Here is a 24,075-nt window from a genome sequence, read left to right on the forward strand (position 1 = left end):
TTGACAATATACTTTTCATTACTAATATATGAACAAACCCCCTTTGCCATGCATGCATGGACAAACCCCCTTTGTCATGCATGTATGGACCAAGCCTCCATTGTTGACAATATACTTTTCATTACTTATACATGAACAAACCCCCTTTGCCATGCATGTATGGACCAAGCCTCCTTTGTTGACAATATACTTTTCATTACTTATACATGAACAAACCCACCTTTGTCATGCATGTATGGACCAAGCCTCCTTTGTTGATCATATACTTTTCATTACTTATACATGAACAAACCCACCTTTGCCATGCATGTATGGACCAAGCCTCCTTTTTTGACAATATACTTTTCATTACTTATACATGAACAAACCCACCTTTGCCATGCATGTATGGACCAAGCCTCCTTTGTTGACAATATACTTTTCATTACTTATACATGAACAAACCCACCTTTGCCATGCATGTATGGACCAAGCCTCCTTTGTTGACAATATACTTTTCATTACTTATACATGAACAAACCCCCTTTGCCATGCATGTATGGACCAAGCCTCCTTTGTTGACAATATACTTTTCATTACTTATACATGAACAAACCCACCTTTGTCATGCATGTATGGACCAAGCCTCCTTTGTTGATCATATACTTTTCATTACTTATACATGAACAAACCCACCTTTGCCATGCATGTGTGGACCAAGCCTCCTTTGTTGACAATATACTTTTCATTACTTATACATGAACAAACCCACCTTTGCCATGCATGTATGGACCAAGCCTCCATTGTTGACAATATACTTTTCATTACTTATACATGAACAAACCCACCTTTGCCATGCATGTGTGGACCAAGCCTCCTTTGTTGATCATATACTTTTCATTACTTATACATGAACAAACCCACCTTTGTCATGCATGTATGGACCAAGCCTCCTTTGTTGATCATATACTTTTCATTACTTATACATGAACAAACCCACCTTTGCCATGCATGTATGGACCAAGCCTCCTTTGTTGACAATATACTTTTCATTAATAAGGACATGAACAAACCATCCTTTGCTATGCATGCATGGCTAAGCCTCCTTTGTTGACAATAAACTTTTCATTAATAAGGACATGAACAAACCATCCTTTGCCATGCATGCATGGCTAAGCCTCCTTTGTTGACAATAAACTTTTCATTAATAATTCATGTACAAACCCACCTTTGCCATGCATGCATGGACAAACCCCCTTTATCATGCATGTATGGACCAAGCCTCCATTGTTGACAATATACTTTTCATTACTTATACTTGGACAAACCCCCTTTGCCATGCATGTATGGACCAAGCCTCCTTTGTTGATCATATACTTTTCATTACTTATACATGAACAAACCCACCTTTGCCATGCATGTATGGACCAAGCCTCCTTTGTTGACAATATACTTTTCATTACTTATACATGAACAAACCCCCTTTGCCATGCATGTATGGACCAAGCCTCCTTTGTTGACAATATACTTTTCATTACTTATATATGCACAAACCCCCTTTGCCATGCATGTATGGACCAAGCCTCCTTTGTTGACAATATACTGTTCATTACTTATACATGAACAAACCCCCTTTGTCCATGCATGACTGGACCAAGCCTCCTTTGTTGACAATATACTGTTCATTACTTATACATGAACAAACCCCCTTTGTCCATGCATGTATGGACCAAGCCTCCTTTGTTGACAATATACTGTTCATTACTTATATATGCACAAACCCCCTTTGTCCATGCATGTATGGACCAAGCCTCCTTTGTTGACAATATACTGTTCATTACTTATATATGAACAAACCCCCTTTGTCCATGCATGTATGGACCAAGCCTCCTTTGTTGACAATATACTTTTCATTACTTATACATGAACAAACCCCCTTTGCCATGCATGTATGGACCAAGCCTCCTTTGTTGACAATATACTTTTCATTACTTATACATGAACAAACCCCCTTTGTCCATGCATGTGTGGACCAAGCCTCCTTTGTTGACAATATACTTTTCATTACTTATCATGGCAAAGGAGGATTAGCAATGCATGCATGACTTCCTTTTTCTCCCTAGTCAAACCAAGTCCAGTACGAGACCTGAGGTATATGCTCACAGACATCAACACAACATTGGTTCTGAGATGGATATTTCCAAAGAACCTTAGCCCGTACCTCATTGGTGAGGCAGAATACAGCATTTGTTTGAACGCTTCAGAGTTCCACAATGTTACGTGTCAGGTATGGTTTAGAAATGTATAGTTAACATAACACTTGTAACTGGTCATGCAATGAACATTTCCAAAGTACCTCAATCTGGGCCTCACAATTTTTCAAGTTCAGAATTCAGCCTTTGTCTGACCACTAAAAAAATAATTTGTAGTTAATATGAAGTATGGTTAATACATATTGAAAAACACTGGTGGCTGAGATGGACATTTCCCTCAATTTCCAGCTTCATTATTTGTTGAGTAGAATACAGCATTTGTTTGACCGCTGAGGAATTCCATGATATTAAGTGTCATGTATGGTTTTATATGAAGTTATAAAAAGAGCTGTAAAAAATATGAAACAAATTGCATTATGTGAATGAGAGATCTGATAATATAGGATAATTAATTTTGTAAATAAACTCAAATTATCTTATAGATGCAAACTATTACTAAATTGCGTTTTGCTGTAAGTGTCAAACAAGGCGAAAAAGGGACAGTTAGACCGTTAAATGCAGATCGGTGTTGAATGCAGATTTGATGAGTAGATGAGTACAAACAGTCAGGCTTTTGTGTGTTACAGATTTACCGACCAGATTTTCGTCTTTTGAACTTAGATGAAACTAACTTAGAAGAAAACTACACCTTCCCCGATGTCATCCCTCACTGCAACTACACGGCGTCTGTCCGTATGCGTTCAGTAAACGCGACCTCTGACCTGTACTGGAGTGACCCAGTTGTGCTTGAATTCATCTCCCATGATTCTGGTAATGACCTTGACATTAAAGGGACAAGACACCAGATGGTCCAAAAATCGGCAGATACAGTATTTCCTCAAAACAAGCCTAGAATTGTCAATGGGAGCAAGTAGGAGGCCAATTATGCATACTTTTTTATAGTCAAAATAATAAACAATTATGTTGCTGTCTCATCTGTGTTTCCTTGTTTAAAATAGCACAGTTTAAATGTTATATGTTTATGAATAAAGATAAATATACTAATGCTATGTTTAAACTTACTGGGATTTACATGGTAGACAATCCCAGTAAATTTCAAATTGGAAAAATGCGCATAAACTGTGAAAGATGCATGTGTCATAAGCGATGTGATACATCAGTAGGTAAGATTCAATGCGTTGTACACAACGATATCAAAATTTTGACAAATTTCTTTTTTTTCTTGCAATTGTATCATCTGGTGTCTAGCCCCTTTAACCCTTATGAGTTGACCTTGTTATACAATTGGAATTGAAATATATTGAGTATGGAACTCCCTTTAATTGTCATCACATTGTAATTACCTCCCTTATTGAAGACTGTCGTCTGTAGCATCATGAAAACCTTGTCTTGTGGCAATATTTAGAATGCTAATTAATGATTTCTCGCTTCAAATGTCACCATAAAAAAGTTTTCACGCACCCTTTAAGAAATAATGCTTCACTTTCCTTAGAACCATTTAAAGACTGATTTGACTATTAACATAATCTAAATCACTGCGCACATATCCATGACAACCACAAATTATCACATATCCATAATGCATTTATTTTCACTACATACAAAAGAGTTCCAGCAAAACACCCTATGCTCGGGTCGGGATGAACCTATCTTACACTCTCAGCCATGGAAGATACTTATATTCTTCAAGTTAGCTTCAGCCATACATGTATTACTAGACTATTCTGATTATACCCCCATATATATTATTTGGGGCTATGTAGGAACTGTGTTTGTCTGCCATGTCCCAACACATCCCAAAAATAGCGTGTGATATTTTTCCTCCAAAGTATTGCACCTATACAAACTCATAGGTATGTTTGTCAGCATGGGCAACTGAGTGCATCTGCCATTTCTACCACATTTCATGTAGGTTTACAAGAGTTTTGGCCTTTGAAGTCGTTAAAAATGGTCTGAACAATCTTGTGTTGCATGTAGCACCAAAAGAACTCGCATACACACATGGAATTTGATAGGTATGATGTTCAGCATGAGGATTTGTGCACCTGCTTTTTTGTCTCACTTGGCTTGGCCTTAAAAAAGTTATGGCCTTAAGAATCTTATGAGAAATATCTGTAACATCAAAAGGTTTTTCATAAACACTTATGTATCTTCATACAGTCATCTATATGGTAGCCATGGGCTGTTGTGCACCTATTATTTCTGTCACATTTCACTCACACAGAGACTGTGTCTACCAAAAGGTATGGTCAGCAAAATATTACATTGCATGAAGCTCCAAAAGTATTGCATCTGCACTGAAGAAACTTCATATGAATGTTGGTCATCCTGGGAAATTGTCCACCTGCATATTTAGTTACATTTGACCTACTCCTACAAGACATTGGGCAGGGTCCTTTTCATTAGGAAAAGAAGGTCTGAAAAATATTATGTCGCATATATTCAAAGTAATTGCACCTTCATTCCTGAAACTGCATTGGAATGCTAGTCAGCACCTGAGATGATTTTCATAATTAATTTGTCTTTCAAGAGTAAATCCCTTGATATAGTAAAGAAAAAAATATTGTCTTGCATGTAGCTCCAAAATTATTGCATCAACACTGATAAAACTTAATAGAAATGTCACGGTACTGATTCCTACACATGTGGTGAGAAGGTATGTAAGCGGTCCAGTAGCTCAGTCAGTAGAGCACTCGCCCTGATAGCGAGGGGTCCCGGGTTCCAGCCCTGGTCTGGCTGCACATTTTTCTCACCATGTGACATTTGACACCCAACGAGGGACCAAGGCGGCACTGTTTGGCAGCATAACGCGCTCTCAGTGTTAATTATGTATATTCCTTAGCACTGGTGTTCGTCAAATTTGAGGACATATTTCCAGTTTCAAATTTGTAACTTAGATTAAATACTTAAAACCTTGCTACTGAAAATATGTGATTTTGTAGCTTTGACATTTGGAAGTGAGGCCATCGATATAAGTAAATTCAAAAATGTCCTTGATAAATTTTAGTGCCCACCTTGGCTCCCATGGTGACTGGGGCTTCCTACCAGCACAATTTCACCACAGCCCAAACCTACAGCCTCATCATCTATTGGAAGGTAGGATCTGCACATAATATTTATTTGTAATTATGTATACAGGATGAAAAGATCTTTTAAATACATGGCAAATAAATTATCGCCATTTTTTTATGTAGCTTTAGTAACAAATCTTGTGTTCAATGTCAAGCCTGCTTGCAGTGAGCGAGACATAGTTGCCACAAAGGCAGTTCTGATTTTGTGGGTGCCTGCTAGAGTGAGTTAGTGCATCAATTCAGACTGAATTTGTCCAGGCTGTATCTTGACCATGTATTATATGATTTTCAAAAATACTTGTCATGTATGTTAATCATGAGGAGGTGGCATGACACGCACAAGACTAAAGTCTGTTCCTCAAAGGTCAAGGTCAAGGTTAGAGGTCAAAGATTGAAATGATCCTTGTTTGGGCTGTATTTTGACCATGTATGTTAAATAGGATTTTCAGGAAACTTGCCATAAAGGTTCACTTTGATGAGGGGGCATGTCACACATAAGACCCAGGTCTGTACCTCAAAGGTCAAGATCAAGGTTAGGTATCAAAGGTTGAAATTATCCTTGGGTGGGCTGTATCTTGACCGTGCTTTATTGGATTTAAAAAAAAAATGCCATGAAGGTTCACCATGGCGAGGTGGCGCGTCAAGACCCATTGCTTTTGTGTTCATTCTTTTCTCTTAAAGCTGCACTCTCACAGATTGAACGTTTGACAATTTTATTTTATTTTGTCTTGGAACGAGCCAATTTTTGTGAAAATCCATTGAAAGCAGTTAAATAAGACTGCTGACCAAAAATTAGATCGCAGATTTTTATAGTTCAGTTCAAAAATTGATGTTTTATGCATTTTTCTTCAACAGTTAGTAACGGTTTAGGCCATAAAACATTAATTTTCAAATGGAAATATGAAAATCTACGATCTGATTTTTTGTCAGCAATCTTATATCATTGGTTTGCAGATATTTACCTCAAAAATGCCCTTTCCAAGACAAAAAAACAAAAATGTTGTAAAAATGGTAAATCTGTGAGAGTGCAGCTTTAAGAACTGTTTGCAATCAATATTTCCAAAATGAAAGGAAAGATTCTCATGAAAATATGTTAGATACTACCTGCAATGAGGCTTTTCGGGGGTATTCGTCACATTCCTCTGACAACACTTGTAATGCCCTCTTTGAAGAAGAGGGTGGTATATTGCCTTGCCCATGACAGCCGGTAGATTGGTAAACCAAAGCTTATCTAAGTGTTAAGTCGACCCTGCTTGGACCAATTATTTTTAAATTTTACTTGACATGGAGGAGTTTGGGGGGGAGGGGGGGTAATCACCAGCATTTGATTAATTCAAATGGCAATTTTATATGATTTTAGAATCCGCCACAACAAACATGGGGTGGGGAAATCACCAGTTACAAGGTGGTTGTCATGGCAATTAAGGCATCAGTTACCAGACATCCAAGGCAACTTGGGAAAGATATGATGCAAAAGTACACAGAGACATTCAGGGGCGTGAGGTCACATGCAAAGCTCAACACTCCTATGAATACGGCAGAGGATTACAGGGTACATGTGATTATGATCAACACAGTGGGAGACTCACCCATGTCAGACAGTGTTAATGTATCTTCAACTGTAGAAGGTAATTAAAGAACAACGGCTTCCAATGCATGATATCATATGCATGTAGTCTTTTGATTATAAGTTTTGCAATTTGAAACCTGTGGTTCATGAACCGATTCTGATCTGTAAATGATTGTACATCACATATGACAATGGAAAGCATCCATAGTATTATAAGTGTAAAATTCCATGAAGGACCATGATGACTAAGTAAAAAAAATATTGTAATCGAGTGTATTTCTGTATTTATTCTTAAATTATAAATGTTGATATTGCGCAAAATTTCGCCGCATAAAAATCCACAGGTGTAATATCAAAATCCCCTGGAATTCAGATCAAAATCCCCTGAGAAGCCTCTCAGAAATATGGCATGTATGTCAACCTGTTCAAACATCATTTTCAGGAACATGTATTTCATGGTTATAAGTAAATAGTGTTTAAAAGACTGTCATTACTACATATTTTAGTTTTATAATCCTCTGTACAGTTTAATAATTTTGTCTTCGCCATTACCATTTCAATACTCTAGGTAATATGACTGGCTGTTATAAATACATTTCCTTGCTATTTGTGTTATTAATGCCAAAGGAAATAGACCTCGTGCCTCCTGGGTCTCAGTCCAGCCGTGTAGTGATGGTACGATAGTCAGCTGGTCTGCGGGACATCAAAACTGTGAAGATATTGCTAGCGTCACATACTACTGGTGCAATATCAGTGAAGCCATCTCCAATAATAGACTCTCCAACTGTCTGGTAATTAAATACCTTACGTGATAAGTAAGACAATTGCACCAATAGGATTTTTAGTACATAAATTAAGGGGAAAAAAACACGACCGATTGACATTAAAGTGTTAGTCTTTGTCTTGCTTGTTGTGTTTTTGTCTGACATTGATATTAATTAGTTACTTCAATACAAAATCCTAAAATAAATTACCGTATTTTATTACGCATAGGACGCACCTTTTTACCCCAGGTTATTGTCTAAAAAATTGCCTGCGTCCTTTCTATGCTATTAGGATTTTATCAGTTTTTCTCAAGTCCATTTCAGGCCAAAAATATTGGACGGGAGAAAAACGCAGTAATGGTAAATACTGGTACAGTGTCCACTGAAGAGAACAACTGACGTAGGTAGTCAAAAACACATTATTTAAACAAACTGCTTTCTTTAAACATAATTTGCTTTTTAATTTCAGAACTTTGACTGGTACACAGTTTCTGCTGATGGAGAATGTAATGGTTCAATGGTACTGAACAGAACCGGCGACCAGTCTAGTGTTCGCTATGCTGTGAGCTTGACAGCAAGGTCAGGGAGGAATGGGGGAATGGTGTGGGACCTGTACAGATTCTCCAGCTATGATAAAGGTAGGATAGATACTGGTGAAGCTCCATGTAGGCCGCGCGTCCGCACATTAGTTTTGCTGAAAATTTGCTTTTAAGTCAAGTTATTTAAATAGCCTTGGGGTCATCGTCAGCGCCAAAGGCCCAAAACTCTAGATTTTATCATAGTTGAGGTTTGCCCCTTGTTGGACTGAAACATTTTCAGTAGTTGTGGCCAACTTGTTCTAGAGTTTTGGCCCTTAAACAGAATTTTAAGACTCAATTTTCACTTCATAGTGAAGGTTTTTTGGAACAAACTTCGTCTGCAGTTAAGGAGGGATTGGTCTAAAACTCAGCACACATGATCCCCAAAATGTGTATTTGTGCCTTACATATTTATATGAAATGTACTTTTATGCTGTGCAAATTTTGATCAGTTGCGGCCAATTCAGAGTAATGACCCTTTTACTGAATGTTTTAGTCTTCGTTTCCATTTCATAGCTATATTAGGGGGTTGTTGACCACATATTTACTGCAGTTTAGGCCATCATTTTTTTATTATCTGATTTACAAGATTTTTTCAAAAATGTTGAGTCGAGGGGGCGAAATAAAAATAAAAATAAAAGCTGAAAAAGTGAGCAGTAGTACAAAAAAATAAAAATAAAAGTACCGAGAGGGAGCATAAATTTTATTTTCATTTATATCATTTTAAGCCCAAAATGCCTGTTTATAGAGCTATATATCATGTATATGCATGTTTTGTGTCCATAATAACCACAGAAATGTATAATAAAACACTATTTTACTTCACAACACAAATTTGCTCAATATATGCTTTATTTTCAAGTCTTGTAGATTGAAGCCAGATTAAGATTTGAAATGGATTAACAATTGAATTGTACAAAATAAATTGAATGAAGAAACATGTTTTGGCTTATTGTAACATGAACTTGAAAAACAAGAATGACATTTCAGATGAAATACTCGCTAACATCAAGTTAAACAGCAGTCAAACAAATATTGCAAATTATTTGATTTTACTTAGGTTGTAATGCACTATTACCAATAGTGAATGGTAAACTTTCTCTTATTCATAACAACTCAAAGTTAATGTTCTATGTAGCAGTTCAAGGTGACATCAAACATCAGCTATTTCAGATACAGTAAAACCTCCCTTAAAGACCACTTCAATAATAAGACCACCTCAAAATTAAGAACACAAGGTTCAAGTCCATTTTCCAAATTTTGCTCTTTCATTTAAGGTCGTTATTTAAGCCACCTCAATAATAAGATCAGTTGTAAAGGATCCCCAGGGTGGTCGCAAAGTGAGGTATACTGTATATTGTAAGTATTGTAGCAGTATAACTACAGACTTTGTGAAATAACTGAACATAATGATATCTAATTCTCACAAAGTGGTCTACAATAGTGTTTGTTAATATTTTAACTCAGACAAGCTAAAATGATGTTAGACAATTATGTAGTCATAACAAGAGATGTACCAAAGCCTTACTATTGGTATTTTGACTAGAATAAACATTGTAACATATACATTTTGTCATTTTTTCAACATATTAACAAGATTCCCCTGGTATACTGAGGATATAACATTAAATGCTATCAGCAAAAATAATATATTCTCATTTTATATATACATGCATGCATATATATATATTTATTTATTGTGCTTATGGCCACCGGCCTATACACAGACATGTGTAACATATACAAAGAATCATGGTCAGTGTTTATACTAATATACATACATTGTACAACAAAAGCTTTTCACAAAAGAAGTTTGTAAAAACAATGTTCATATGACACATGACTAAACATTATCAAATTCTAATATGGCAATTACCGTACATGTACCATAAGTTTACATTACTGTTGCATTGTCATATTCAAACCTTCGTTCTAAGTATTTGTCAGATTACTATATCACACATCCAACATACAAAAATTTAATTATTTGATGTCTTGTCCAAATATTGTTACTATGAGAGGATTAGCTATTCACTCAATATAATGGGAGTTAATTCTGTTAAAACGGTAAAGAATAGCTAATTTAGGTTATGTGGACAAATAAAATTGAGTCTATGTCACCACAGTGAGCACGACAGATTCTGCTCTAGCTTGACAAATACTTGGTTCGATTACGTGCCTGGAAATATTTTTTAAAATATACCATAATACATTATAGATCAATATAATAATTATAATCAGTTACATTTACATGAAAATGACATGGCAATCAGTAGACCCATGCTCAATTCCCGATTTTTTTGTGGTCTTCAAAAAATGACTTTTTCAAAAACATTCTATCATTGTTAAGTTGGAAAATCTTTCAGTTGAGAAGAAACCTAAACATTCTGTAGTTGCTTCAATACTGTATGAATTGTGGATTGGTTTTGTTTGAAATGTAATGCAATGCCATGCATCCCATTGATCAGTTGTTTCAATTACTCGTGATACCAAGCTCCAAAGTCACCAAGTGAAATGTACCAAAAAGAAGAGACAATATGTTAACTGCCTGCATGGTGCACTTAACTGTACAGTACAGTTGATGTAAATTTATAATTGTAACTGCGTCACCATCTTTTGCTTGTGGTCTAGACAGCATTAATTGCACGTGACCCAAAAAGTGGGAAAGTAATGATGTCATCACAGTTAGTGTGTAAATCCAAATCATAAGTCAAAATCTGTCATGAAGTTTGATAAACATGTAAATAGAAACAGTTTTAATCAAATGCTCCATCATCTTCTTTGATATGTTTTTTTTTTAAATTAAAAAATGAATCCATTCAAATGTCCGTAAACTCGTCACTTTAAATAATGTTATTCATAGCCCATCGGTATTCAGGGTCATCAGTACCGTATATTCATCTCACTCTCAGCCTAACTCGCATTAATTTGGGGAAATATTAACTCGCAGTCGTTGTATCATTGTTAATCCCGATAATAAATTGCGTTTTGTAAAAAGTTTCAACTGGAATATTTCTCTAAATGAAAAGGCGTGTATTTTTTAAAATTCAATTACCCGAAATCATTCAGAACCCAGAACGGCGTGTTTAAATCCGTGTCCGCATCATCCCCGTCCACACGCTCGCTATGGACGTCTTTGTCTGCTAAATAAGCAGATGCGAACTCCGACAACGATTGGTTAAGGTTGATGGCCTGGTCGATGTTTCTGTTTTGTTGAGGATTGTTTTCACTTTAAAATAACAAGCAGCTGACGATGCCGCCATTGCAGACGATATTCAGAGTCACCTCCCTTGATGGTTATACTAAAACACGGCATCGATGCTCGAAATGGGGATATGTTAAATGCGAATTCGTTAAAACTAGTCGAAGAATGCATTTTTTCTTTCTTTTAAAGCACAGTTGATAGACGAAAAACTTACGTGTAATTGGCAGACAATCAAGTTAGAATTTTTGCAACATTATGCACAGGGCCTATGTTTAGCACAGAGCGTCGTGGAATAGACGAGTTCAGGCTCCGGGCTTAACCACATCCTCACCGCAATCGAATCTCCTCGGCCAACAAGCTGCAATGTTATCTGTGTAACGGAGTCGTTCGGAAATTTCCGTGGGTTGTCGAAAATGACGTTGCCGTAGCAGCTCGGCGATCACAAAGCTGTAGAGAATGTCGATGGATAGCCGAATGTCAGCTTCCAATCACCAGGGAAACCCGTGATATAGGTTTAATACTCGGAAATGAAGTCTGCGAGTTGTTTTTTAATGATCATGTATAGCTAATTTAATTTTTCCAAGAAGTTATTTTATTTTATTTGCTCCCAATTTTTCGGGTCGGCGGGCAAAGTAAAAATAAAACAGTTGATGATCTCTTTTATTTTTATTTCATTTCAGCAAAAACTTGGGTCGGCGGGTTTGTAAATCAGATAATTAAAAAATGATGGCCTTAGGAGGGCTTGGTATAAACATATGGTCACCAATAATTGTCAGTGTGCATTACATGTTGTCATGAAGTGTATTTAAAATATATGAAAAAAACAGAGCTAATGAAACAGTGTTTAACACTAATAGTAATACTATTAGTGTAATACACAGTTTCAATAGATCTGGTCCTTTCACTCTATTTGACATCTTAGCCTTCATTTTATAGCTTTATGGGGGTTTGTTGAACAGATATATTCAGCGCTTTCGGAGGGATTATAAGTTCTAAAATTTGGTATACAAGATCACCATTAACATTCAAAACACCTCAACCTGGGATGTATATGGACGGTTTACAATGTCACAAATCTTTACATTTAACTTCGTTGCAAGTAGACCGCGTAGTAATTTCAATTTAGCAGTTATACTTAATGTCTTTAAATTACTCTTGGGAATTATTTATTCAATATTTCACTTCACTGGCAGTGACCTTAAACTTAGATTTATGAACTAAACATTAAAACCCTACAATTGATTAATACAATTATTGAAAAAAAAAATGAACTAATCTTCAATTTAATATTGAAAAAAAAAATGAACTAATCTTCTATTGGCATACTTCCTGAGGTTGTTTTGGATGGAAAATGGCCAATGTGTTCCGAATGGGTACCTTTTTGTTCTGGGAAGATTCATCTGTCATTTATTTATCATAGTTACCCACATGGGACAAAAGCAGTTTACATTATCATGTTTGCAACATATGACATTAAAATGTAAGCAAAAGATTAGTTGACCTAACTTTAAAAAATTGTTATGGTCACTAGAGTGATTTCCTTTGATATTGGGTTAGATTCTATGTAACATAACTAAAGAGATAAGCAGTTGAAATAGCATGATGATAAACAGCACATAGCAGCCATTAAAAAAGTTCACTCACTTTTGGCTACATGTAAGTACATAATGAATGCCCCAATACTAAACTGAAAGTCATTACCATTACAATATGATCTATGATCAGTGAATTTTATTATGAGACACTTAAACAGGGGTTTTGTTAAAGGAAGTTTGGAAGTATATTACACCCTAGAAATGGGTTTAAACTTTCAAAATTGATTTCCCGGAGTACAAAAACTTCTCTCTTTTTCAAAGAAAAAGAGAGAAGTTGAAAGCTTGGAAATTCAAAATATCAAAAACCTCACCATGTGTCAATTTTACTTATAAGGTCACAATTTCAATCAGTCTTGAAGTAAAATGAACTTTTATAATATGAATCTGTGAACTTGGCAAGTTATGGTTGCAAATGATTTGATTTTTAACATACTAGTTTGAAAAATAATATTTTTTTTGTATTTGGGAGTCATAAGCTTCCATTTAAGGGAACAACTTCCACTATTGATGGACTGGAAGTTCATAGTTCCCGTTTCAAATTTGCTGAAAGAGCCTAGACACCAGAATATAAAATTGCAAGAAAAAAAATACGGTAGTCAGAAAACTTGATATGGTTGTATACAAAGCATTAATACTTACTTAATGATGTATCACATTGCTTGCGACACATGTTACACATTTTTCGAATTATTTGCATATTTTACCAATTCGTAATTTACTGGGTTTGTCTTATACTAAATAAATACCAGTAAATGTGAAAAATAGTGTCTGTATATGTATCTGTACTTATCACGTGAAGAAAATAATATAATAATAATAAATAATAAATAAAATATTATAATGAGTGAATGCGAAAAGGTTCTAAGTGACATTAAATAAAAAAGCAGATAGAACCTTTTCGCTTTCACCCCTGTTATTAATACACACTATAAACTGGGTAACCAATATGCACTAGAGACATGACTTACACATTGTTATATATGATGTCATGTATACTTAGGACCTTAAAGAGTTTATTTAAAAACTGTTCTAAGTCTGGTAATCATTCAACCCTTTATTGGGTGTATGTCACTGAGAAGAGATAAACATGCCCATGGCAGGTTTGTGGAATTTGAAGTATCTTATCTTATCCCCCCCCCCCCCCTTGTGTTTATTCATAGAGACCAAGATCCCTTGTAAACCAATATTATTTTATATGACATTTGCATGCAAACAAACAGATGTCACATCAAGGAAAATATCTTATTGCAACCTTTCAGCGGTAGTTCAAAGCAGTATTGGTATATCAAATGATGATAAAAATTGATATGTGAGATTTGAAAAATGGCTATAAATGTAACTCAAGAAACAACTTTAGAATACAGTTTTAAACGGTTAAAAAATCCTTACTCAAATATCTTTGTATTTCAAACTTTTCTGTGATTTATTTGAAAAGTGTTTATGCTATGACATTTTTGGTCCGGGAGTTTGTAACAAGACCATTGTTCTGTGATTGTCCAGTCCAGTAGTTCATTACAAAACTTCTGTTAAAGTCCCGTAGGCCGTGTGGATTAGCCGGCTGTTTTCTTTTATTTCTTCACTTTACATGTGTGGGTTCGAACCCCACTAAAACCAAAATACTCATTTATGCTATAACAATCTATGTATACCATCTGTTAGGCATGATAAATGTGTAAATCGTATGTTGCAACTACTATACTATGTTTGTTTTTTGTACATTTTGTGTATTTTGGGCCGGTGGCCTTTATTTACTTGAATAAAATGAAATGAATTGAAAAATTGAATGAACTGTATTTTTTTTCTGCAATTTTGATATCATAGAGTAAAATAATGATAAAATAAGTGTTTGCAGACAAATAACTGGTAAAACTTAATTTTGGACCAAAAACATGAGTTACTTTAAAGTCAAGGTCACTATTACACATTGTCCATTTACTTGTACATAAAGTGAATCCAACTTAAAAGCAAATATTGTGTAAGAAAAAATACCAACTCAAGGAGTGTGACACACCAAAAACCTGTACTTCTTTTACAGAGCCAGATCCACCAGTGTACAAGGTGTCACGAAAGGAGGAGACTGTTACCATGGAGATGATCATTATGCAGGTGCCCAGTGTGAACCAGGGGGGACAACCCTCACAGTATCAGATAGTGTATGCTCCAGTTAAATCCCCTGGTGACCGTAGCTGCCCTACAGGTAACAGCCTGTGATAGCACATTTAAACAAGAATGTTGCAGTCAAGGTGGCAATTATAACTCAACCTATAACTTGACTTTTAACATGAACCGTCCTAGAAACGTTCTAAAAAGTATGATTTTGGACTGCAAACCAAGTTTTTAATAATGGTTATATTGTTTTTTTAATACTGCATTTGGGTGACAGAACATTTAAATAAAAACAGTACTCAAGTCAACTCCCGTAGAGATAACATGTATAAGTTTTTCTGTGAGATGCACTACATTTTATATTTAAATTCGAACGAATAATCCTTCAAGAATGTCTTATATGAATAGATTACCTGAGTTATGTCCAAACCATACAGATGGGGAAACAATGACAGTCCCAGCTGACCTGTCCAGTAACATGTACAGAATCCCGGGTGTGCAATCTGGGGTGCAGTATAGTGTGTGTGCCAGGGGAGTCAACCATGCTGGCATTGGGGCATATGGAGAACCTGATGTCATCCAGAAACTAGAGGAACAAGGTATGGAAAATGTTACCCTGTTACTATTGATGTGGTTGAGGTGGCATACTGTTGGGTTAAAGTATTTGAGGTCACTTGATAGTAGATTTAAGTGTTTGAGTAGAACTGTGGATGTGGTGGCTTTGGAGTTTTTAGTGTTATTGTGTAATCGTGGTTGAGGTCTCTTGCTGATGGGTTTGAGTGTTTGAATGTAACTGTGGTTGAGGTGGCTTGCTGGTGAGTTTTAGTGTTTGAATGTAGCAGCGGTTGAGGTGGCTTGCTGGTGGGTTTTAGTGTTTGAATGTAGCAGCGGTTGAGGTAGCTTGATGGTGAGTTTGAGTGTTTGAGTGTAGCAGCGGTTGAGGTGGCTTGCTGGTGGGTTTGAGTGTTTGAGTGTAACTGTGGTTGAGGTGGCTTGATGGTGAGTTTGAGTGTTTGAGTGTAACAGCGGTTGAGGTGGCTTGCTGGTGAGTTTGAGTGTTTGAGTGTAGCAGCAGTTGAGGTGGCTTGATGGTGAGTTTGAGTGTTTGAGTGTAACTGCGGTTGAGGTGGCTTGCTGGTGGGTTTGAGTGTTTGAGTGTAGCAGCGGTTGAGGTGGCTTGATGGTGAGTTTGAGTGTTTGAGTGTAACTGCGGTTGAGGTGGCTTGATGGTGAGTTTGAGTGTTTGAGTGTAGCAGCAGTTGAGGTGGCTTGCTGGTGAGTTTGAGTGTTTGAGTGTAGCAGCGGTTGAGGTGGCTTGATGGTGAGTTTGAGTGTTTGAGTGTAACTGCGGTTGAGGTGGCTTGCTGGTGGGTTTGAGTGTTTGAGTGTAGCAGCGGTTGAGGTGGCTTGATGGTGAGTTTGAGTGTTTGAGTGTAGCAGCGGTTGAGGTGGCTTGCTGGTGGGTTTGAGTGTTTGAGTGTAACTGCGGTTGACGTGGTTTGATGGTGTGTTTGAGTGTAGCAGCAGTTGAGGTGGCTTGCTGGTGAGTTTGAGTGTAGCAGCAGTTGAGGTGGCTTGCTGGTGGGTTTGAGTGTTTGAGTGTAGCAGCGGTTGAGGTGGCTTGCTGGTGAGTTTGAGTGTTTGAGTGTAACTGCGGTTGAGGTGGCTTGCTGGTGAGTTTAAGTGTTTGAATGTAGCAGCAGTTGAGGTGGCTTGCTGGTGAGTTTGAGTATTTGAGTGTAACTGCGGTTGAGGTGGCTTGATGGTGAGTTAGAGTGTTTGAGTGTAACTGCGGTTGAGGTGGCTTGATGGTGAGTTTGAGTGTTTGAGTGTAACTGCAGTTGAGGTGGCTTGATGGTGAGTTTGAGTGTTTGAGTGTAACTGCGGTTGAGGTGGCTTGCTGGTGAATTTGAGTGTTTGAGTGTAACTGCGGTTGAGATGGCTTGATGGTGAGTTTGAGTGTAACTGCGGTTGAGGTGGCTTGATGGTGAGTTTGAGTGTTTGAATGTAGCTGCGGTTGAGGTGGCTTGATGGTGAGTTTGAGTGTTTGAGTGTAACTGCGGTTGAGGTGGCTTGCTGGTGAATTTGAGTGTTTGAGTGTAACTGCGGTTGAGGTGGCTTGCTGGTGAGTTAGAGTGTTTGAGTGTAACTGCGGTTGAGGTGGCTTGATGGTGAGTTTGAGTGTTTGAGTGTAGCTGCGGTTGAGGTGGCTTGATGGTGAGTTTAAGTGTTTGAATGTAGCAGCGGTTGAGGTGGCTTGCTTGTGAGTTTGAGTGTTTGAGTGTAACTGCGGTTGAGGTTGCTTGATGGTGAGTTTGAGTGTTTGAGTGTAACTGCGGTTGAGGTGGCTTGATGGTGAGTTTGAGTTTTTGAGTGTAACTGCGGTTGAGGTGGCTTGATGGTGAGTTTGAGTGTAACTGCGGTTGAGGTGGCTTGCTGGTGAGTTTGAGTGTTTGAGTGTAACTGCGGTTGAGGTGGCTTGATGGTGAGTTTGAGTGTTTGAGTGTAGCTGCGGTTGAGGTGGCTTGATGGTGAGTTTGAGTGTTTGAGTGTAGCTGCGGTTGAGGTGGCTTGATGGTGAGTTTGAATGTAGCAGCGGTTGAGGTGGCTTGATGGTGAGTTTGAGTGTTTGAGTGTAACTGCGGTTGAGGTGGCTTGCTGGTGAGTTTGAGTGTTTGAGTGTAACTGCGGTTGAGGTGGCTTGATGGTGAGTTTGAGTGTTTGAGTGTAACTGCGGTTGAGGTGGCTTGATGGTGAGTTTGAGTGTTTGAGTGTAGCTGCGGTTGAGGTGGCTTGATGGTGAGTTTGAATGTAGCAGCGGTTGAGGTGGCTTGATGGTGAGTTTGAGTGTTTGAGTGTAACTGCGGTTGAGGTGGCTTGCTGGTGAGTTTGAGTGTTTGAGTGTAACTGCGGTTGAGGTGGCTTGATGGTGAGTTTGAGTGTTTGAGTGTAACTGCGGTTGAGGTGGCTTGATGGTGAGTTTGAGTGTTTGAGTGTAGCTGCGGTTGAGGTGGCTTGATGGTGAGTTTGAATGTAGCAGCGGTTGAGGTGGCTTGATGGTGAGTTTGAGTGTTTGAGTGTAACTGCGGTTGAGGTGGCTTGCTGGTGAGTTTGAGTGTTTGAGTGTAACTGCGGTTGAGGTGGCTTGCTGGTGAGTTTGAGTGTTTGAGTGTAACTGCGGTTGAGGTGGCTTGATGGTGAGTTTGAGTGTTTGAGTGTAGCTGCGGTTGAGGTGGCTTGATGGTGAGTTTGAATGTAGCAGCGGTTGAGGTGGCTTGATGGTGAGTTTGAGTGTTTGAGTGTAACTGCGGTTGAGGTGGCTTGCTGGTGAGTTTGAGTGTTTGAGTGTAACTGCGGTTGAGGTGGCTTGATGGTTAGTTTGAGTGTTTGAGTGTAACTGGGGTTGAGGTGGCTTGATGGTGAGTTTGAGTGTTTGAGTGTAACTGCGGTTGAGGTGGCTTGATGGTGAGTTTGAGTGTTTGAGTGTAACTGCGGTTGAGGTGGCTTGCTGGTGGGTTTGAGTGTTTGAGTGTAGCTGCGGTTGAGGTGGCTTGATGGTGAGTTTGAGTGTTTGAGTGTAACTGCGGTTGAGGTGGCTTGCTGGTGAGTTTGAGTGTAACTGCGGTTGAGGTGGCTTGATGGTTAGTTTGAGTGTTTGAGTGTAACTGCGGTTGAGATGTCTTGATGGTGAGTTTGAGTGTTTGAGTGTAACTGCGGTTGAGGTGGCTTGATGGTGAGTTTGAGTGTTTGAGTGTAACTGCGGTTGAGGTGGCTTGCTGGTGGGTTTGAGTGTTTGAGTGTAACAGCAGTTGAGGTGGCTTGCTGATGGGTTTGAGTGTTTGAGTGTAGCTGCGGTTGAGGTGGCTTGCTGGTGGGTTTGAGTGTTTGAGTGTAGCTGCGGTTGAGGTGGCTTGATGGTGAGTTTGAGTGTTTGAGTGTAGCTGTGGTTGACGTGGTTTGATGGTGGGTTTGAGTGTTTGAATGTAGCAGCAGTTGAGGTGGCTTGATGGTGAGTTTGAGTGTTTGAGTGTAACTGTGGTTGACGTGGTTTGATGGTGGGTTTGAGTGTTTGAATGTAGCAGCAGTTGAGGTGGCTTGATGGTGAGTTTGAGTGTTTGAGTGTAGCTGCGGTTGAGGTGGCTTGATGGTGAGTTTGAGTGTTTGAGTGTAGCTGTGGTTGACGTGGTTTGATGGTGGGTTTGAGTGTTTGAATGTAGCAGCAGTTGAGGTGGCTTGATGGTGAGTTTGAATGTAGCAGCGGTTGAGGTGGCTTGATGATGAGTTTGAGTGTTTGAGTGTAGCTGCAGTAAAGGTGGGTTGCTGGTGAGTTTGAGTGTTTGAGTGTAGCTGCGGTTGAGGTGGCTTGATGGTGAGTTTGAGTGTTTGAGTGTAGCTGTGGTTGACGTGGTTTGATGGTGGGTTTGAGTGTTTGAATGTAGCCCTGGTTGAGGTGGCTTGCTGGTGGGTTTGAATGTAGCAGCGGTTGAGGTGGCTTGATGGTGAGTTTGAGTGTTTAAATGTAGCCAGGATTAAGGTGGCTTGATGGTGAATTTGAGTGTTTGAATGTAGCAGCGGTTGAGGTGGCTTGCTGGTGGGTTTAAGTGTTTGAGTGTAGCCCCGGTTAAGGTGGCTTGATGGTGAATTTGAGTGTTTGAATGTAGCAGCGGTTGAGGTGGTTGATGGTGAGTTTGAGTGTTTGAATATAGCTGCTGTTGAGGTGGCTTGCTGGTGGGTTTGAGTGTTTAAATGTAGCCGGGATTGAGGTGGCTTGATGGTGGGTTTGAATGTTTGAATGTAGCCACGGTTAAGGTGGCTTGATGGTGAGTTTGAGTGTTTGAATGTAGCCGAGGTTGAGGTGGCTTGCTGGTGGGTTTAAGTGTTTGAGTGTAGCCCCGGTTGAGGTGGGTTGATGGTGAGTTTGAGTGTTTGAGTGTAGCCCTGGTTGTGGTGGCTTGCTGGTGGGTTTGAGTGTTTGAGTGTAGCCCTGGTTGTGGTGGCTTGCTGGTGGGTTTGAGTGTTTGAATGTAGCCCTGGTTGTGGTGGCTTGCTGGTGGGTTTGAGTGTTCAAGTGTGACTGCGGTTGAGGTTTCTTGATGGTGAGTTTGAGTGTTTGAGTGTAGCCCTGGTTGTGGTGGCTTGCTGGTGGGTTTGAGTGTTTGAGTGTAGCCCTGGTTGAAGTGGTTTGCTGGTGAGTTTGAGTGTTTGAATGTAGCTGCGGTTGAGGTGGGTTGCTGGTGAGTTTGAGTGTTTGAGTGTAGCCCTGGTTGTGGTGGCTTGCTGGTGGGTTTGAGTGTTTGAGTGTAGCCCTGGTTGAAGTGGTTTGCTGGTGAGTTTGAGTGTTTGAATGTAGCTGCGGTTGAGGTGGGTTGCTGGTGAGTTTGAGTGTTTAAATGTAGCCAGGATTAAGGTGGCTTGATGGTGAATTTGAGTGTTTGAATGTAGCAGCGGTTGAGGTGGCTTGCTGGTGGGTTTAAGTGTTTGAGTGTAGCCCCGGTTAAGGTGGCTTGATGGTGAATTTGAGTGTTTGAATGTAGCAGCGGTTGAGGTGGTTGATGGTGAGTTTGAGTGTTTGAATATAGCTGCTGTTGAGGTGGCTTGCTGGTGGGTTTGAGTGTTTAAATGTAGCCGGGATTGAGGTGGCTTGATGGTGGGTTTGAATGTTTGAATGTAGCCACGGTTAAGGTGGCTTGATGGTGAGTTTGAGTGTTTGAATGTAGCCGAGGTTGAGGTGGCTTGCTGGTGGGTTTAAGTGTTTGAGTGTAGCCCCGGTTGAGGTGGGTTGATGGTGAGTTTGAGTGTTTGAGTGTAGCCCTGGTTGTGGTGGCTTGCTGGTGGGTTTGAGTGTTTGAGTGTAGCCCTGGTTGTGGTGGCTTGCTGGTGGGTTTGAGTGTTTGAATGTAGCCCTGGTTGTGGTGGCTTGCTGGTGGGTTTGAGTGTTTGAGTGTAACTGCGGTTGAGGTTTCTTGATGGTGAGTTTGAGTGTTTGAATGTAGCCCTGGTTGTGGTGGCTTGCTGGTGGGTTTGAGTGTTCAAGTGTGACTGCGGTTGAGGTTTCTTGATGGTGAGTTTGAGTGTTCAAGTGTAGCTGTGGTTGAGGTTTCTTGATGGTGAGTTTGAGTGTTTGAATGTAGCCCTGGTTGAGGTGGCTTGCTGGTGGGTTTGAGTGTTCAAGTGTGACTGCGGTTGAGGTTGCTTGATGGTGGGTTTGAGTGTTTGAATGTAGCCCTGGTTGTGGTGGCTTGCTGGTGGGTTTGAGTGTTCAAGTGTAACTGCGGTTGAGGTGGCTTGATGGTGGGTTTGAGTGTTTGAATGTAGCCCTGGTTGTGGTGGCTTGCTGGTGGGTTTGAGTGTTCAAGTGTGACTGCGGTTGAGGTTTCTTGATGGTGAGTTTGAGTGTTCAAGTGTAGCTGTGGTTGAGGTTTCTTGATGGTGAGTTTGAGTGTTCAAGTTTAACCGTGGTTGAGGTTTCTTGATGGTGAGTTTGAGTGTTCAAGTGTAACCGTGGTTGAGGTGGCTTGCTGGTGGGTTTGAGTGTTCAAGTGTAACCGTGGTTGAGGTGGCTTGCTGGTGGGTTTGAGTGTTCAAGTGTAACTGTGGTTGAGGTGGCTTGCTGGTGAGTTTGAGTGTTCAAGTGTAACCGTGGTTGAAGTGGCTTGCTGGTGGGTTTGAGTGTTCATGTGTAACTGTGGTTGAGGTGGCTTGCTGGTGGGTTTGAGTGTTCAAGTGTAACCGTGGTTGAGGTGGCTTGCTGGTGAGTTTGAGTGTTCAAGTGTAACTGTGGTTGAGGTTTCTTGATGGTGAGTTTGAGTGTTCAAGTGTAACCGTGGTTGAAGTGGTTTGCTGGTGAGTTTGAGTGTTTGAGTGTAACTGCGGTTGAAGTGGTTTGCTGGTGAATTTGAGTGTTTGAGTGTAACTGCGGTTGAGGTGGCTTGCTGGTGAGTTTGAGTGTTTGAGTGTAACTGTGGTTGAAGTGGTTTGCTGGTGAATTTGAGTGTTTGAGTGTAACTGCGGTTGAGGTGGCTTGATGGTGAGTTTGAGTGTTTGAGTGTAACTGCGGTTGAAGTGGTTTGCTGGTGAATTTGAGTGTTTGAGTGTAACTGCTGTTGAAGTGGCTTGATGGTGAGTTTGAGTGTTTGAGTGTAACTGCGGTTGAAGTGGTTTGCTGGTGGGTTTGAGTGTTTGAATGTAACAGCAGTTGAGGTGGCTTGCTGGTGAATTTGAGTGTTTGAGTGTAGCTGCGGTTGAGGTGGCTTGATGGTGAGTTTGAGTGTTTGAGTGTAGCCACGGTTGAGGTGGTTTGCTGGTGGGTTTGAGTGTTTGAATGTAGCCGCTGTTGAGGTGGCTTGCTGGTGGGTTTGAGTGTTTGAGTGTAGCCATGGTTGAAGTGGTTTGCTGGTGAGTTTGAGTGTTTGAATGTAGCTGCGGTTGAGGTGGGTTGCTGGTGAGTTTGAGTGTTGAATGTAGCCATGGTTGAGGTGGCTTGCTGGTGAATTTGAGTGTTTGAGTGTAGCTGCGGTTGAGGTGGCTTGATGGTGAGTTTGAGTGTTTGAGTGTAGCCACGGTTGAGGTGGTTTGCTGGTGGGTTTGAGTGTTTGAATGTAGCCGCTGTTGAGGTGGCTTGCTGGTGGGTTTGAGTGTTTGAGTGTAGCCATGGTTGAAGTGGTTTGCTGGTGAGTTTGAGTGTTTGAATGTAGCTGCGGTTGAGGTGGGTTGCTGGTGAGTTTGAGTGTTTGAGTGTAGCCATGGTTGAGGTGGGTTGCTGGTGAGTTTGAGTGTTTGAGTGTAGCAGCAGTAAAGGTGGCTTGCTGATGGGTTTGAGTGTTTGAATGTAGCTGCGGTTGGGGTGGTTTGATGGTGGGTTTGAATGTAGCTGCGGTTGAGGTGGTTTCTGGTGGGTTTGAGTGTTTGAGTTTAGCTGTGGTTGAGGTTGCTTGCTGGTGGGTTTGAATATAGCCGCAGTTGAGGTGGTTTCTGGTGTGTTTGAGTGTTTGAGTTTAGCTGCGGTTGAGGTTGCTTGATGGTGGGTTTGAGTGTTTGAATGTGTCTGTGGTGAAGGTGGTTTGATGGTGGGTTTGAGTGTAACTGCGGTTGAGGTGGTTGCTGGTGGGTTTGAGTGTTTGAGTGTAACTGCGGTTGAGGTGGCTTGAAGGTGGGTTTGAGTGTTCAAGTGTAATCGTGGTTGAGATGGCTTGCTGGTGGGTTTGAGTGTTCAAGTGAAAATGTCGTTGAGATGGCTTGCTGGTGGGTTTGAGTGTTCAAGTGAAACTGTCGTTGAAGTGACTTGCTGGTGGGTTTGTTTGTTTGAGTGTTATTGCAGTTGAGGTGGCTTGCCGGTCAGTTTGAGTGTAACCATGGTTGAGGTGGCTTGATGGCGGGTTTGAGTGTTCAAGTGTAACCATGGTTGAGGTGGCTTACTGGTGGGTTTAAATGTTCAAGTGTAACCATGGTTGAGGTGGCTTGATGGTGGGTTTGAGTGTTCAAGTGTAACCATGGTTGGGGTGGCTTGCTGGTGGGTTGTGTTTGAGTGTAACTGCGGTTGAGGTGGCTTGCTGGTGGATTTGAGTGAGACCATGGTTGAGGTTGCTTGCTGATGGGTTTGAGTGTTTGAGCATAACCATAGTTGTGTAGGCTTGCTGATGGGATTGAGTGTTTCAGTATACCCGAGGCTGAGGTGGCTTGCTGGTGGATTAGCATGTTTCAGTGTTATCATGGTTAAGGTGGCTTGCTGGTGAGTTGAGTGTTCAAGTGTAACCGTGGTTGAGGTGGCTTGCTGGTCGGTTTGAGTGTAACAGTGGTTGAGGTGGATTGCTGGTCGGTTTGAGTGTAATAGTGGTTGAGGTGGCTTGCTGGAGGGTTTGATTGTAACAGTGGTTGAGGTGGCTTGCTGAGGGGTTTGAGTGTAACATTGGTTGAGGTGGATTGCTGGTTGGTTTGAGTGTAACAGTGGTTGAGGTGGATTGCTGGTCGGTTTGAGTGTAACAGTGGTTGAGGTGG

At 40.1% G+C, this 24,075-nt stretch overlaps 1 protein-coding gene across 3 annotated transcripts in view; it reads left to right on the top strand.

The window, feature by feature from the left end:
- The window catches only part of LOC128213053 (uncharacterized), a 53,951-nt gene that overhangs the window by 22,273 nt on the left and 7,603 nt on the right, over positions 1-24,075 (top strand). For all 3 annotated transcript variants that reach the window (XM_052918536.1, XM_052918537.1, XM_052918538.1), the window contains 8 exons: positions 2,103-2,266; positions 2,819-3,002; positions 5,200-5,288; positions 6,624-6,891; positions 7,461-7,624; positions 8,067-8,235; positions 15,011-15,172; positions 15,519-15,680. In XM_052918536.1, coding sequence (XP_052774496.1) covers positions 2,103-2,266; positions 2,819-3,002; positions 5,200-5,288; positions 6,624-6,891; positions 7,461-7,624; positions 8,067-8,235; positions 15,011-15,172; positions 15,519-15,680 — 1,362 coding nt within the window. The remainder of the gene's footprint in view (positions 1-2,102; positions 2,267-2,818; positions 3,003-5,199; positions 5,289-6,623; positions 6,892-7,460; positions 7,625-8,066; positions 8,236-15,010; positions 15,173-15,518; positions 15,681-24,075) is intronic.

Source organism: Mya arenaria, chromosome 13, assembly GCF_026914265.1.
Source record: "Mya arenaria isolate MELC-2E11 chromosome 13, ASM2691426v1".
NCBI lineage: Eukaryota > Metazoa > Mollusca > Bivalvia > Myida > Myidae > Mya > Mya arenaria.